At 51.4% G+C, this 15,027-nt stretch overlaps 2 protein-coding genes across 6 annotated transcripts; one reads left to right on the top strand and one right to left on the bottom strand.

The window, feature by feature from the left end:
- Positions 1 to 172: 172 nt before the first annotated feature.
- Positions 173 to 772, bottom strand: LOC310885922 (claudin-19-like; the record flags this gene model as incomplete). Its single annotated transcript, XM_083809809.1, has 1 exon — positions 173 to 772. One exon carries the CDS (start codon positions 770 to 772, stop codon positions 173 to 175), a length of 600 nt encoding a protein of 199 aa, XP_083665935.1.
- Positions 773 to 1,920: 1,148 nt separating this feature from the next.
- CEP85 (centrosomal protein 85) lies at positions 1,921 to 13,076 on the top strand. Of its 5 annotated transcripts, none has more exons than XM_083809692.1 (14): positions 1,921 to 2,061; positions 3,047 to 3,119; positions 3,664 to 3,816; positions 6,002 to 6,726; positions 7,376 to 7,509; positions 8,388 to 8,505; positions 8,900 to 9,085; positions 9,447 to 9,599; positions 9,879 to 10,033; positions 10,548 to 10,671; positions 11,140 to 11,190; positions 11,275 to 11,382; positions 12,028 to 12,256; positions 12,525 to 13,076. In XM_083809692.1, the coding sequence occupies exons 1-14, from the start codon at positions 1,936 to 1,938 to the stop codon at positions 12,686 to 12,688; spliced, it is 2,499 nt and encodes an 832-aa protein (XP_083665818.1). In that variant the 5' UTR covers positions 1,921 to 1,935; the 3' UTR covers positions 12,689 to 13,076. The 5 variants fall into 5 exon arrangements, with proteins under 5 accessions (XP_083665818.1, XP_083665821.1, XP_083665820.1 ...); XM_083809695.1 differs by lacking the exon at positions 1,921 to 2,061 and adding an exon at positions 2,486 to 2,553; XM_083809694.1 differs by lacking the exon at positions 1,921 to 2,061 and adding an exon at positions 2,669 to 2,953.
- Positions 13,077 to 15,027: the final 1,951 nt, after the last annotated feature.

Here is a 15,027-nt window from a genome sequence, read left to right as displayed (position 1 = left end):
CCAGCGAAGAGGTAAAGATGGGGAATGAATCCACCTTCCCCACCCAGTGACAACCCCAGGGGTGTCCAGGGGCTCTGGTCCCACGGTGGGAGGCTGAGGAGCCACCGTGACCCCATGGCGAGCAGCATGGTCCCCACGAGCCCCGCAGTGGGACCCGCTCCGTCCCAGCACCTCAGTAATCCACCTCGTAAGGGGCAGCGTCCGGCCCGGCGACGAACCCGCTCTTCCTGCAGAAATTGGTGGCCAAGCAGAGGCCGGCCAGCACCTCCGCCCCTCCGCCGCCCCAGCCCAGGTAGAGACACGTCCCCAGGTGGAAGCGGTCCGCCGGGGGGGTCTGCGGGCTGGCCAAGTCCTGCAGCACCCGGTGAGCCACGTAGGAAGCGGCGCCCAGGTACACGGCGCCCGCCAGCATCAGCAGGAGCCCGGCAGAGGCCACCAGGTTGTGCCGCGGCGGGGGAGCCCACCACCGCGCCCCCAGCATGGCCAGGGCGTACGCCACGGCCCCCAGCAGCAGCGAGCCCACGGTGGCAGCTCTCAGCACCAGCACGGGCCAGAACCGGGCTGCGTCCTCCGGGAACGAGCGGCAGGCTGGGCCCGGCTGGGCCAGCACCTCCACGCAGCTCTCCCAGAGGCCGTCGCTGAAGGAGACGTCGCGGGGGTACCCAGGCCGCTGGGGCAGCTCCCGCCAGCGAGGGGTGGCCGTGGCGGCCAGCAGCAGCACCCAGCCCATGGGGGCCACCACCAGGCCTGACGCCAGCGAGAGGGTCCCCATCGCTGGCCCTAGATCTCGCTGCTGCTGGGGACGGTGCTTTCCAGCCGGGGCGGGCTGTGCCCGTGGTGCTGGGGTGGGAAGGTGACCCTGCCACTGCTCATGCGGCGCTGAGGGGCCGTGGCCAGGCATAACGAAGGGCACCGCGCCCAGCGCAGCGCCGACCTTCCCGGCCCAGCGGGTGAGGGGTTGTGCTGGGGGAAGCTGCCCCACAGTGGTTCTTGGGGCCTGCGGGGACATGGGGGTCCCGAGGAGGTGGTGGGACCTTTGGGGCTGTGGGTGGGGAGCAACATGGGGGCAAGGAGGAAGGGATTGTTCAGCTCTGCTCTGGCATAGCCTTGAGCACTGTGTGCATATTTTGGGGTGCTGCAACATAAGGATATAAAACTGTTAGTGTCCGGAGGAGGGCTATAGGAGGATGAAGGGTCTGGAGGGTGCAGTGTATGAGGAGCGGCTGAGGTGCCTCGGCTTGTTCAGCCCAGAGGAGGCTGAGGGGAGCGGAGGGGCAGGCGCTGAGCTCTGCTCCCCGGGGACGGTGACAGAACCTGAGGGAACGGCATGGAGCTGGGACAGGGGAGGGTCAGGCTGGGTGTGAGGGAAAGGTTCTGCACCCAGGGGTGGTCCAGCACTGGGACAGGCTCCCCAGGGACGTGGTCGTGACACCGAGCCTGATGGAGCTCGAGGAGCATTTGGACAGTGCTCTCAGATGTAGGGTCTGGTTTTGGGGTGGTGCTGTGCGGGGCCGGGACTTAGGGACACGGTAGTGGGTGGCACTGGTGGGGGGGGGACTGTTGGAGCAGGTGAGCTTGGAGGTGTTCTCCAGCTTTAATGACTTTTGGGGGTTCCTTCTCCAAATTTCATGACTTTAGGGTTCCTTCTCCAAATTTAATTATTTTAGGGTTCCAACGTTAATGACCACAGGATTCCCTGCCCCCTGTGGGCCTAGGCAGCTGGGGGGGGGCTGGCTGCGGCCCCGTTGCTAGGCAACGCCTCCCTTCCGTTGCTAGGCAACGGCCCCCCTCCGCCTCTACACTGCGCAGGCGCACGGGCACAGCCGGCGCCCCTCCTTTCCAGAGGCCCCGCCCTACGGGTGGCCGCCGCGGACACATGCCTTCCGCTAACCGCCGCCGGGGCGGGGAATCGGCGTAGGGGACAGCCAATGAGCGATGGGAGGGGGCGGGGCCGTTGCGCCTGATAGGCTGCGAGGGAAGACGCCGTGCCTTGGCCCCGCCCCCCGCCGGGGCTGTAACGGTCGCGGCGCGCGGGGAGCGCGGGCGCCGCCGCGGAGCCAGGTGAGGGCAGGGCCCGGCCCGGCGGGGGCAGCGCGGCCCCCCCCGAGGTGAAACCGGCCCCGTGAGGTGATACCGGGCCCCCACCCGGCCCCCCTGAGGTGAAACCGGCCCCCCTGAGGTGAAACCGGCCCCGTGAGGTGATACCGGGCCCCCACCCGGCCCCCCTGAGGTGAAACCAGCCCCCCCGGGCCGGCCGACCCCCGCCTCAGCCCCCCCCACGGCGCCTCAGGCCGGGCGCTGCCCCCTTCCCCTCACGGCCCGGGCCCGTCCCCCGCTGCGGGAGCGGCCCCGGGCCCGCTGCTGGCGCTGGGAACGCGGCCGGGGGCTCCTCTGCGGGCGCTGCGAGCGTTTTGGCCGCTTTGGCTCTGGCATTGCCCGGCGCACGCTGGAGTTTCTCCCCCTCAGGGTCCCGCCGCAGTGCTGGGGAGCGAGGGAATTCCGTTTCCTCAGGAAACCCATCGCCCCAAGCGCTGTGATAAATCGCACTTTAGGGTAGGTGCTGACGGGCGGTCGCGGTACGTAACGCGGAGTTCTTTCTGCGTGTAGTTGCTCAGTGACCTCCACAGAGGGCAGGAACGAACTGTGTTGGATTTAAGACTTTTAAAGGGAAATTTCCAGTCGCTGTAAGAGCCGGTGCATAGATGCCATGGTGACTGATGCTCTATAAATAACTGCAATGGGTATAACGCATGCCCTGGTTGAAAGGCGCTGCTGAGCAGCTGCGTACCTGGAGAATGTTGGAAACAGGAACTCTCCTCAGTTCTCAGGCACGAAGAAATCCTGCAATAATTGCTCGCTTTTAAGAACTGCCTCTGTTGCTGCAGAGATGAAGCAGTGATGCCCTCGGGGGATGCTAATTAAATCCGCAATGCTGCGTTACTCTGGACGAAGGGTAGCTGATGTGTGTGTACGCTGTGCTTGGTCAGTGGGAGCAGGGTTTGGTTTGTACTCATTTAAAGTATGGTTTTTATTTATTGCCTTGTAGTTGACTGGAGCAAATAAGATGGCTGCTCTTGAGAAACACCCAGACCTGAGGCTCCAGCAGAACAGTCCATCGGGTAAGGGCAGTCTTTTCTTTAAAGCCGCGCTGCTGTGGGATCCTGTTTCAGTTTCCCTGAGGAGACGTGACCCTGGGAAGAGTTATTTACCAAAAGCTTTTTAATAAAAGACAATGTCCTGTTCCTGCCAAGTTAAATCATCGTGTGGGTATCCAAGGGTAGACCATTGTTTGATAATGGACCCATCTATTGAATAACAACTGATAAATTGAGAAGAGTTCTTAACAACTAATGCAAGAATGTAGCTTTACCATTAATAGTATTGCCACGCGCCAACACTGCTCCTAATTATCAGAGCGTCAGTTTAGTGTACTATCACCAAACTTATCAGTGGGAGTATAATTTATTGCTGTTTGTTCTGACTTCCTTAACAAGATTGATTTTTTTTATATCTGTTGATATTATTTGACCTCCTTGTGCTTACAAAAGAGATTTCTTTAGCAACAATACTAAGGGTAATTAAGTACGGCTTATTAAATTGTATAGTAAAAGGCTTTTCAGTCTGTTGGCTAATACATAAACATCGCTGCCTTTTTCTCTCTAGCTCCCAGCCCCACTCAGAAGAGTCGTTTCTCAGAGACCGACTGGAAGACGCCGATGTTGTCCGTGAAGTTCCAGAGCCGCATCAGTCGCTGCTCGAGTGTGGCCGACAGCGGGGATGCAGGCATTGGGACCTCCTGCTCAGACAGCACAGAAGGTGGTTGTCAGCACGGCATCACACAGTAACGGTCCCAGGTTTTTGGTTTTCTTAAGACCAACAAGCATTAAACGGCCCAATATTACCGAACCCCAGAGAATGTAGAACTCGGAGGGAGCAGTATCTGTAGTGATGTTTAGAGACCATTTAAAAATCAGTGCTTAACTGCACAGATATGCTGCCTAAAATACAGATAAGTAATTAAGGAAATCACTTTTTCTCCAGGCTAGCTTGCTTGTCTTTTAACTGTAATAAGCATTTTTAACTGACTAGAGGGCCATATCGGTGACTTGCTGTTTGATACTGGTGTATGGGTGATTTAGTCTTGTGTACTTTTTTAACAAATCATTTATAGCTGCCTCTAGAGACTTAAGGTCAGTGTGCCTTTGTGCGTAAGTTCTGTCAGCGTTAAAGTTGTGTGCTTCTTCCTGGAAAGTGCTGGAGTCTTGCACTCAGCTAAAGCATGTGAAGTGGAACTGCTTGACCTGGTGTTCCCTCGTGCTTGTATTTTCATCTTCGTTCACGAGAGTGACATAAAACGCTGTTGATTCGCTGCTTCTTCTTCCAGCAGTGAGGAAGTTTGCGTTATTTAAAGCAATATACTTCACCCATTTGTGCGTTTCACAAGCTGCCCTGTGTCTTTTGAGTGAGCTACAGATCTTAATATCTGTGAGGTGAAATGAAGGCTTTTAAAAGCCTTCGCCCGTGGAAATATTACTAAAGGGTGTGTTTAAGAGTCTCTTCCAGCCTTTCTCAGGATAATAAAGCTCCCAGTTGTATGCTGAGGGCAGGGGAGGTGATGTTTCTTTGGGAAATTGCCCTTCTGAATATCACAGAGCGATAGCCTTCTTTCTTAGAGCTTAGGCTGAATTGCAGCACCGAAAGCTGGCTGAGCCACGCTGACTTTCAGGTCAGTTCATCGCTTAGAAATGTTGTTGTGACGACCCTTAGCACATTCAGGGAACCGATTCCAGCATCCGCACGTGGCGTGCTGGTCAGTGAAATCAAGTTCCTGATAGTGACACTGGGGGATAAATTTAGGGGCTGTAAAAGGAAACTGTACTGTCTCTCCGCTGTTTGCCAAGGTGAACGTACTTGGGACTGCTTGGTAGCACGGTGTTCTCTGGAGTTCCTGGGCACAGCCAAGCAGTGTCTGAAGAGATTCCCCCCCCACGCTTTCTGCTCATTTTTGAGGAAAGGGTCCTGTGCCTTTATCGTGATAGTTTTCTGTGGCTTGGTGATGGTCTTTGCAGAACCTGGTTTCAGTCATCTTCAGATTGTTACCTTTTATTCCTCCTTGTAGCAGTGGTTATAACCACAGGGAAGGGTGACCTTGCAGTCCTGACCTTGGATTAAAGAAACATCATATGGGGATGGGCCTTTAGCCAAACCCATGAAGAAAACAAGCTTGTGTATCCGGGAGAAACCTGAAATTAGTGTGATACACGATGTGTCGGGACGAGGAGAGGAAACAGGCGTTTTGGTGTTTGCTTTTCTCAGCTCTTGCTGTTGCTGTATTGAAATCTGAGAGCTGCTAAGAATAACCCTACGCAGCCAGGTTTGGTGTCTGTCTGACAGGACAGGCTCACGTCGGGGTGCGTTTGCTGTATCTCATTTCCTGTGGCAATATTCGAGAGCCATTCCTATAGCCTCTGGAAAAAGCTTTTTTCCTGCTGCGTCCTGGAGGAGTTCGAAGGTCAACTACCTGGTGATGTAGTGTTCAGCTATGTTTGAAGCTCATCATGGGCTTAGTGGAGTCTCCAGTTAGCTTTGGTTACAATTCAGAGTCGCTGAGCTGTGGGACGGGCAGAGCAGAATCAAGGTCTCAGTGTTCAGCTGAGTAAGTTTCAGCCTTTCTATTCAATTTAAAGGACTTGGTTTCTATGTGTGTTGAAAGATAACCTTATTAACTTAGGATTATGTTTGAGTAGCTAGTATATTAGCTAGCTAGAGTCAGTTAAAAATGTGTACTGATCTAAACGTGGATTCTACCTGTGGTTTTACTGTGGTAGGAAAATGTCAACAGGCTCCTGAAACTTGTAGCGAGGGGGAACACAGATGTGCCTTAGTTGTGCTTTTGTATGGGGGAAAGGTTCACTTTTTTAGATTCTTTAGGAAAGTTGTCCAGCTGTTCGCGCAGGCTATTTTCAGGATTGTAATTAAAGCATCGCTCTTCTTTCCCTAGACTTTTGCAATTCCAGTAACGGTTCCTCATTCCAGCCCATCAAAACCCAAGTGACCATCCCGACAGCCCATGTTATGCCATCCACGTTGGGTGCCTCGCCCTCCAAGCTGTGCTTGGCAGGGGAGCAGAGCTGTTCGCAGAGTACTTCCAAAACTGCTATGCCAGGTTCGGCTTCTGAACACGCAGGACTCATGAGAAACGGAGACTTTAGTGCCGGGAAGTCATCTCAGGTGCCGCCCAGGGATCTCTTGCGTCTCTACGGGACTTCAGGGGAAAATGGTTTTGAGCAATCCTGGCATCCTGTTTCTGATCACATGAGAACAGAAGATACTTGGAAGTTTGACACCCCTGCCATTGAGCGCACCCTTAATCAGTCTGTCTTTCTGGATAGTTTGTGCGCCGACCCTCTCCACAGGTTTCAGAAGTTCAATCCAAACTCCGGGGCAGCTGAAGCAGGGAAGGAACATTATAAGGTGCTGCCAGAGAGCAAGCAGGCTGCAGGGGCTAATGGAGTCTGTGAAACCCAGGACGGAACGTGGCCAAATGGCGGCAGGCTGATGCCAACGGGACTCCAGGCTAACAATTTCTTTTCAAAACCAGTAACTCCTTCGTCTCGATCTTGGATGCAAGACACCTGCGCGCTACATCCGCATGAGAGGGTCTGCGAGCTCAGTGCTTGGAAACAACAGCTGGAGAACGTGCGGTTGCAAATAGAGCAAATGCAGGTAGGGGGCACGGGGTGTGAATGTGCCAGTTTGAAACTCTTCCTCTCTTCAATCGTGAATCGTTGTTTCGGACTTGCGAAGCATGGGAGAAAATGTCTCCTGCTTCTCCCCATCTTACATTAAAAGTGTCCTAATTACCTGTTTTTACAACATGGGGGGTATCACAGGTATCACTTGACATGCTGCTTATGCTGAGCGGTCCTTTATTATGTTGCAGCACTGCACATCGCTTTGGTTCGGATCAAGAGGTGAATATTCTGTCCACCAGAAACTGCAAGAAAACTCATCAGTTTCCAGAAGTTCTTAGTGGTTTATAGAATAATTTGATTCCATATGTACGAGTTAGGAAGCAGATTGTCTCAAAAGATGCCGTTGATTTTTTAGAGAGAAAGTTTGTTTATTGCCTCCTACCAGCTGTACCCTAATGGAGACAAATTGTTTCCAGCGAGCTAGCACAGTGATCTAAAATTATTTGTTAATCTCCAGTTGTGCTTGGGCAAAGTTACTCGTTCTTGGACATCAACAGAGACTGAAATAGCTGTGTCCTGGCATGCAGATGAGCACACTGTGTGCAAAATAGCTCTAGCAATGTTGCAATTACCTCTGCAGAGCATAAACCTCTCCCTCGTTATTTTGTCTCCTCTTTCAGTTACAAAACGGAGGTGCCTGCCACCACCCCTCCATGTATTCTCCTTCACTACCTGCACCTGATCCAGCCCAGTGGATCAATATCCTGAACTCCAATGAAAACCTGCTCAAGGAGAAAGAGCTCCTTATTGACAGGTGAGGGCTTGATACTGGTGCGTAGTTTAAGGACTTGCATATTTCCGTTTGGAAAGGGACGGTTTTGAAAATACCAACGAAAGTTCATATCTCTGAGTCCTTTTAACCTGAATGATCTTTCTTGTTCTCTAAAGAACACGGTGACCTTTGAGAACAGTCTGCTATTCTCACACGCTCTCCTGCCCTTTGTCGTGGAAGTGGGATGGTGACCCATAAGGGTTCAAATAAAGCAGTTTTGGTTATAATTTTCTGTGTTTTATAACAAATAAAGATTTTTGTTTACATCACAGTTATGCAGAATGTCGAAACTGCCGCCTCTTTCCTTGAGGAGCTTCTGGGAGCTCTTGGCGATAATTATTTCAAATTTGTTCTTTGTGAGTTTGGGCTGGCAAGGAACACTTCTAGCTAATGCTGGTGGTCTGTATGCTTTTTGAAAAAGTTAGTTTTAAAGAAAACTGCCTTCAGCATTTGGACTGTAAATACCTCTTCTGTTTGCTCATTTTGAGTCCCCTGTTTGTTAATTTCACTCAAAGATCCACAGTCAAGCTGGATTCTCCGGAACGTGCAGGGCTTGCTGTGTTTTATGCACAACTGCTGCTGTGGGGAGTGGTGCAGGAATTTTTTTAAGGGAAGAGACAGAAGAAGTTTGTGTAAATTGTGAAGAGGTCAAAAATGAGCAACTTTCAGATTACTTCTCTGCGGGCCAGTTCTGAGTTGTAGGGCTGTCTTTCCTCTGTGCTTGTCATTATATCAAGCATTAGAGTTGCTGTGGCTCCGTTTATGTTGTTTTGCTCTTTACTACCATTAAAAAGAAGGTGTATGTTTGAGAACAGCGTATCATCTTATCATCTGTTTTGGTTGGTTTTGTTTCTTTACAGGCAAAGACAGCACATATCCCAGTTGGAGCAGAAGGTCCGGGAAAGTGAACTGCAGGTTCACAGTGCCCTGCTTGGCTGTGCAGCGCCCTATGGAGACGTCTACATGTTGAGAATGCAGGTAATTAGGTGCAACAGGCTGTGAGGGGGAAATATGTATTGAATCCCCTGGTCCTACCGCTTCTCATTAGGTATTTTCTGAGTAGGAGGGCTACGCAGAGTATAATTATCCTTTGTGTGTGGTCCTGATTATCTGACATCTCTGAGAGCGGCTGTGACTCTAGAGATTTCAAGCCCTGAAGCACTGAGGTTTGTTTAGAAGCTGTGCTAGTGACGCAAGTGCCTGGCAGCACTACGACAAGTGTTATTTCTTGCTATGTATAAGGTGGGCTGAGCGATGCTTGGATATTAGGAGGGCTTAGCCACAGCTCTGAGACAAGCCGGCTGCTTAGTGCCAGTTTCTAACTAACTGTTAGCTCTGACGGACAGAACTCACAAGCTGTCTGTGTTTGCAGGAGCTGCAACGGGAGAACACGTTTCTCCGAGCACAGTTCACAGAGAAGACTGAATCCCTCAGTAAGGAAAAGATTGAGTTGGAGAGAAAACTGGCTGCTGCAGAGGTGGATGCAAAGCTGATCCGGGAAACGCTGAAGGAAACTATGCAGAAACATGCAGAGGAGTTAAAGAAGCAGGAAGAAAGGGTATGATCCCATTGCTCTAGAGTTGAGATGAATTTTGACTTCTTAAAGAAAAGACATCACAGTGCCTTGGCGAATGAAAGCTTTCCATGGAAATGTAGTATTGTAGGTATTTTCTGATCTCCATGTAGAGTGCTTTGGTTTATAAGCAAAACCCCTTCCTCCAGTAGTTAGAAGTATTTCAGCACCTCTTCTTTTAACCAGAGAAGCCTGTCTTTAAGTGAGCAGAGATGGTGCTGAGGTAAGGTGGTCTTGCATTTTGAGGTTGAGTGCTGTGCAAACAGGTAAATGAGTGGGCATATAGAGGACTAAAGAACAGACAAGAAATTATATAAACTAATCTTGTATATAACCATCCCTGCAGATAAAGGGAAGAGACAAACACATTAATAATCTTAAAAAGAAATGCCAGAAGGAATCTGAACAAAACAGGGAGAGGCAACAGAGAATCGAGACCCTGGAACGATACCTGGCTGATCTGCCAACTCTTGAGGACCACCAGAAACAGAGTCAGAAGGTAAAACCTTCTCTGAGTAATGAAGTTGTGTTGTTACTTCTCTGAGTTGTCTCTTCAGATACTTGCTCAGGTGGCTTTTCTAGATCCACAAATAATCCCTTGTGTAGCTGCCCAAGTTAAGCTGCAGTCTGCCCTTTTTGGAGAACAAATGTTCCGAGCTGTAGCTCAGAATGGCCACACAAGTAGTAAAAAAATCTGCCTCGTGAGTGTGGCTGAAACATGTTGTGTGTATGTGTTGAAATGCCTGGGAGACCTCTAGAGTTGTGATCGTCTTTGCAGCTAAAGGAATCTGAACTGAAGAGTACTGCTCTGCAAGAAACAGTGCTGGCACTGGAAACAGAGCTTGGAGATGTCCGGGCTGCATTCAGGGAGCAAGAGATGCAGCTGGAAACCCAAAAACACAAGGAACTGGAGCTTCTTTCTACTGTGCGCAGGTAAAAATCTGGAGGATTAGAACGAGCTTCATCTTAGGACTGAAGCAGTAGCTGCCCGAGGACAGTGATAATTCAGCACAGCCACTGTCCCACCTCTCAGAACTGGGTTACCATTGATTCGTGATGATTATGTGACCACTCACCAAAGCACTGTGCAAATTCTGCAAATTCTGCATGCCAAGAGTGGAGGGTGGGAGCAGAACAAAATAGCTGAAGGAAACAGTGGCTCCTCTTTGTCACATGAGTTTCTCTCGTGGTTATTGGTCTCAGTGTAACTCTCTGGAAAAACAGATCTGTGGCCTTCAGTCCTTAGGTCTCTGTAAATGTTATGCCCAGGGCTGTGTCCAGGGAGGGGGAGTGCTTCTTTCACAGCTCTTCCGGTCTGCAAGCTGGGACGCAAACAGGTTGACACTGACATCTGCTATGAAAAGCATTTGCTTCCTCATGTTGTCGAGAGAGGGAAACACCCCACATAAAGTTGTTTCTTTTTCCCATGGTGTTCTGCTAATTTCAGCTTGCAGGACAAGGTGCAGCAGTGTGTCAAGAATGTGGAGAGAGGGCCTCTTGCACAGGATGGGGAGAAACAACAGAAGATAGAAAATGACTCTCTGAAGAAAGAATGTGACTGTCTCAAGAAGGTAACAGGCCCTCCCAACCAGGAACCACACTCTTTTTTTCCTTCCACTGAGTCACTAGGCACAAAAAATGAAATCAGGGACTTCTGCATTAGGAGGCAGTTACAACTGCATTAAAACAGCAGTTTTTGGAGTTCTAAACAGAGAAGTTGTAAGAGTTTTAAGAACTGGTCTTGGTGTGATAACCATGCACTCACTCGTAGGATAACACTAGAGAGAAGTTGCAGAATACAGAGAAAGGCGGAGGAAAACCACAAGAATGCAACTTCACCAGTCTTTTTATAGCTGATATATCTTTCATCGGGTGCCTTTTATCGGGGAATCGAGGTCCTCTACTAACAGGCAGTAATTAAAGCAGTAAGTGGATAGGAATGAGGAGGAGAGGGGACGCTGTCCTACTGGAGGAGAAGTCTTGGTGTTATTGCTGGAAGTCTGTGTGGCCAGTCCTTATGTCTCTGCTTTTGATTCCAGATTGTGGACAAACAGCAGAAGAAGATGGAGCAGTTGTCTTTGCAAGTAAAGGTGAGGGCTGACTGTGGAGGCAACTAGAAATTGAACCTGCTATAAAGCAAGTTAGACTTACTGTTTTCCCATGCTCTGTTCCAGAACCTGGAAGAACAGGTGGCCCAGGAAGAGGGGACAAGCCAAGCTCTGAAAGAGGAGGCAATGAGAAGGGAAAACGCACTGCAGCAGCTCCGGACTGCTGTGAAAGAGGTCAGAGTGGTGTAGAACACCTGAGCATGGCAGTTGAATGAACAGCGGATTATGTGTTTTAGTAATGCCTTTAATTCGCAGTCAACAGCACAACCTCTCCTGCTTCCTGTTGCTCTGTCAGTGCTCTGAAAAGAGTTCCTTGCTGTTCCAAAACAGGAGCAGAAAGCCAGTTTCAGCTGGGGCTGTGGGTTGTGCTGGAGAGCACTGAAGCAGCCAGCTGGGGGCAGTAAGGCAGCGAGCAGGAGTCCGAACTCCCTGCAGCCCTGGCTGAAGGGCAGGGCTGAGCCCCAGTCTCAAGCCTAAAAGGAACCTAAGCATGGTGGCAGCCCTTGTGGGAAGGGAAGGCCAACGTTGGGGTGAGAGGCTGGTGCACAACTTCCTGAAAGGCTCTCTGCTGCTTCGCACCTCAGCAGGGATGGTGCAGCACCACAGTGCAGCTGTCTGAGCCAGGAAAGCAGACTGCTCACACCCTGTGTAGGACTGCCGCTTGCTCACTCTCTCATCTAGTGAGAGTCTGGAGGGCTCGATATAGAAACCTGCTCCTCCTGTCCTCGGTGTTCCCATCGTGGAGCAGTTGTTATGTTGCTGTGAAGTGCTCTTGTTCTGTACTAAGTGACCACTAATCTGCTGCGGCCACTTGTTCAGCTTTCAGTGCAGAACCAGGATCTCATTGAGAAGAACCTGACCCTTCAGGAACGACTGCGGCAGGCAGAGCTAACGACTCAGCCGCTGCCTGCTGAGACAGCCCACCTTGCCCAGGAGCTGCACGCCGAGCTGGCCAGCTGCCTGCAGGATTTGCAGTCTGTCTACAGCATTGTCACTCAGAGGGCGCAGGGCAAGGATCCCAATCTCTCCCTGCTCCTGGGCATTCGATGTAAGTATGCGGAGTGATGGCATAGCAAACCCTCTGGCTCATGTGCTGCAATAGAATTAAGTACCTCACATAAAGCATGGAAGGTTCTCATCTTTCTGGGCTTCTGAACCTTCCTTCTGTAGTTAGCATGCTGTAAAGATGCGTGCTGTAACTACTAAATGATAAGTAGTACCTCTGTTGCAAACACGCGTTGTTTTTCTGTGTCGCTTGCTAATGACCCTTGGTCAGAATTGCATGTCTGAGGTAACTCCTTTCTCTGACTCCCCAGCTGCACAGTACTCAGCTAAGGAGAAGGATGACCTGCTGAGCCCCGATGTGCTTGCAAAAAAACTGGTGGAGGTAAAACAGCTTCACAAAGAGGTGGAGGACTTGAGGACGGCGATATCTGACAGATATGCTCAGGACATGGGAGACAACTGCATCACTCAGTAAAGAACTCTCCCCAAAGTAAGACAGGAAACGAAGACTTGAAATTCTCGGGAGACTAGAGCTCCTGCAACTGAAAACCTATTCAGCACTTTACCATCCCTACGCTTGGGTACAAGACGTGGCTTATCCATGAGAAATCAGGGGGGTTGTTGCCAGAAGCGTTGAGCTGCTGACTGGCTAACTGGAATCATTCAGGGCTTCGGTGTCGGGCTTTGCAGTAGCTTTGATCTTGTGGAATGTGTTTGTGCTGTATTTGCTGGAGCTGGTGTGGTCTCCGACTCTGGGAGATGAATTCTGAATAGCCTTCCAGGCATGTCAAACGCTGAACATGCAAATGTGACAGTTAAAACCAACACTAAAAGGAAACAGATGCCCTGGTCTTTCTGATAAATTCTCTGTGCAGATCCTGTGCAACTTGTAAGACCGGAGTATTATCAGGGTGTTTGGGGGAATTCTGGATTTCGTAGGCAGGCAGGTGTGCTAGTTATACCACTGCTAATTACACGAAGGTGCTACAGGCTTCTCAGATGCTCTGTGCGCAGTTCTGGCTTGGATGCTTGCGTAGCCGTGCGCGGAACAGGACCTGCTTTGCTCAGGTAGATGCAACCAGAGTCTTCTGGTAGCCAGCAGAATTTAGGGAATAAAGCAACACTAAAAAAAGACTCCAAATGCTCCCCCTGAGCCCTGTTACCCCCAAAAGCCTTAAGCCTTTTATCCCCCTTGAAATGGCACTCCGAGTGTGAGTTATGCTTCAGCCCGCAGAGGAAGCAGATTGATGCTGAAGTGCCTTAATGTGCTAGAGAAACTTCCTGTCCACGCGCTGCCTTGTGCCTAATGCATCTGCTGGCAGGGCGAGGAGTGGCTGTTTCTTGGAAGCAGCCTTTAGAGCCATCACAAACCATCTGCAGAGCCTCGAATGTACGGAGCCCCTGCCTGAGCTGCAGGGGGGGCCCTGCTGCAGGCCAGTGGGGAGACACCTCTGCTTGGGTCTCTGCTCGTTAGGGAGAAAGCCATTCCAGTCCTGAGAGGCAGCAGGATTGTACAGCTGGGTCCGAGAGCTCTTCCTGATCCTGGCGAGGCTCTGACTTTGTTCTAGTGCCCCTGCTTCTCCGGTTGCTCCCGACTCTTGTCCTAAATAATTGGATTTCTAAATAAATCAGCATGGGGTGCAGCTCATTTTGTCACAGCCTCATGGATCTGAGTGGCAACTTCTCGGTACTGAGTGTTGATGAGACAATGCTGTGGTGCTGAGGGTGAAACTTGTTTTGGTTGCCGTCTCACTCTTGACTCACAAGCTACGAGACAGTGATAAAATAGGGGAAAAAATGCTGCTGAAACTTCTGCCCGTTCCGATGTTCTTGGTTTGTGCTGGGGCTCTGAGCCCCACCTTTAGGAGAAATGTTCTTGTTATTCCTTTGAGTTAAAAGTTAAGACCAAATCTGTTTTGTTCTTGGAGTTTGGCTGCCACGGGTGATGAATTGGTTAGTGTGCCATCCCACAGCACAGCTTGTGGAGCTCTCAGCATCTGATGTATTATTACACTTCTGGCTGTGTCTGTCCCCAGACTGCTGGTGCCATGTCCTGAGCTAACTGTGGGCTGAGGCTGTTTCTTGAAGTCACTTGTCCTGGCTGCCGGGAGCTCTCCAGGCACAGGAGGCAGGGCAGCGCCAGCTCTGCAGGCTGCTGTCTGGCAGGCCGGCGGTACGCCCTTCTCCCCACATTGTCCTCGGGGTGCTGGCAGATTTAATTCCCAGGTGCTGCGCGGGGACATGCGTGCCCCTACAAAACTGGCCGTGCAAATGGGATCACAGCACAGAACCCTCACCTCAGCCCGTGCTCGCAGCCTCACGTCTGGCCCTGTGCTGGCTGCGTGGGCTCGGACCCCTTCCCCGAGCCCGGGCTTCGGTGTCGCTCAGGTCGTGTTATTCCCTTTGGGGAAGAGAAATGCCCGTGTCGTTATCCTGCAAAACCGGACCGTTGGCTTAAAACGACGATTCCCGTTCGCGTCCGTGTGCCTGCCAGCCCCCGGGTGGGGGAAATGTTGGACCTTTCTTTGCACAGCACCCGGGGCCGGGGCGGCGGGCCCCCGGCCCTCGCCTTGCCCCGCTGCCCGTGCAGCGTGTTCCCGTGCCTCGCTCCGGCCAGCCCCGCGTTGCGGTTTTGTCGAGCCGAGCGCAGGTGCGTTTATACGAGCGTTTGTCTTCCCCACTTGTTTGTACCGAGTATTTTGAGTATAAAATAAAGCTGCTCTGCTCCACTCGTGCAAAGCGGTCCTGGGGGGCAGGGTAAGGACCGGGGGGGGGGGTTGGGGGGGGTAGGGCTCCGCCCGGCGCTGCGCTCGC

The sequence above is a fragment of the Anser anser genome, assembly GCF_964211835.1.
Source record: "Anser anser genome assembly, chromosome: 24".
NCBI classification, from domain to species: domain Eukaryota; kingdom Metazoa; phylum Chordata; class Aves; order Anseriformes; family Anatidae; genus Anser; species Anser anser.
This window is presented reverse-complemented; position numbering and strand designations above follow the sequence as displayed.

Excerpts from the sequence above, each read along its gene's own strand:
- CEP85 (XM_083809692.1), top strand. The coding sequence starts at position 1,936 with ATGGGAGGGGGCGGGGCCGTTGCGCCTGATAGGCTGCGAGGGAAGACG. Across the intron at positions 3,120-3,663 it reads CCAGCAGAACAGTCCATCGG|CTCCCAGCCCCACTCAGAAG; the intron begins GTAAGGGCAGTC and ends TTTTCTCTCTAG. Across the intron at positions 3,817-6,001 it reads CTGCTCAGACAGCACAGAAG|ACTTTTGCAATTCCAGTAAC; the intron begins GTGGTTGTCAGC and ends TTCTTTCCCTAG.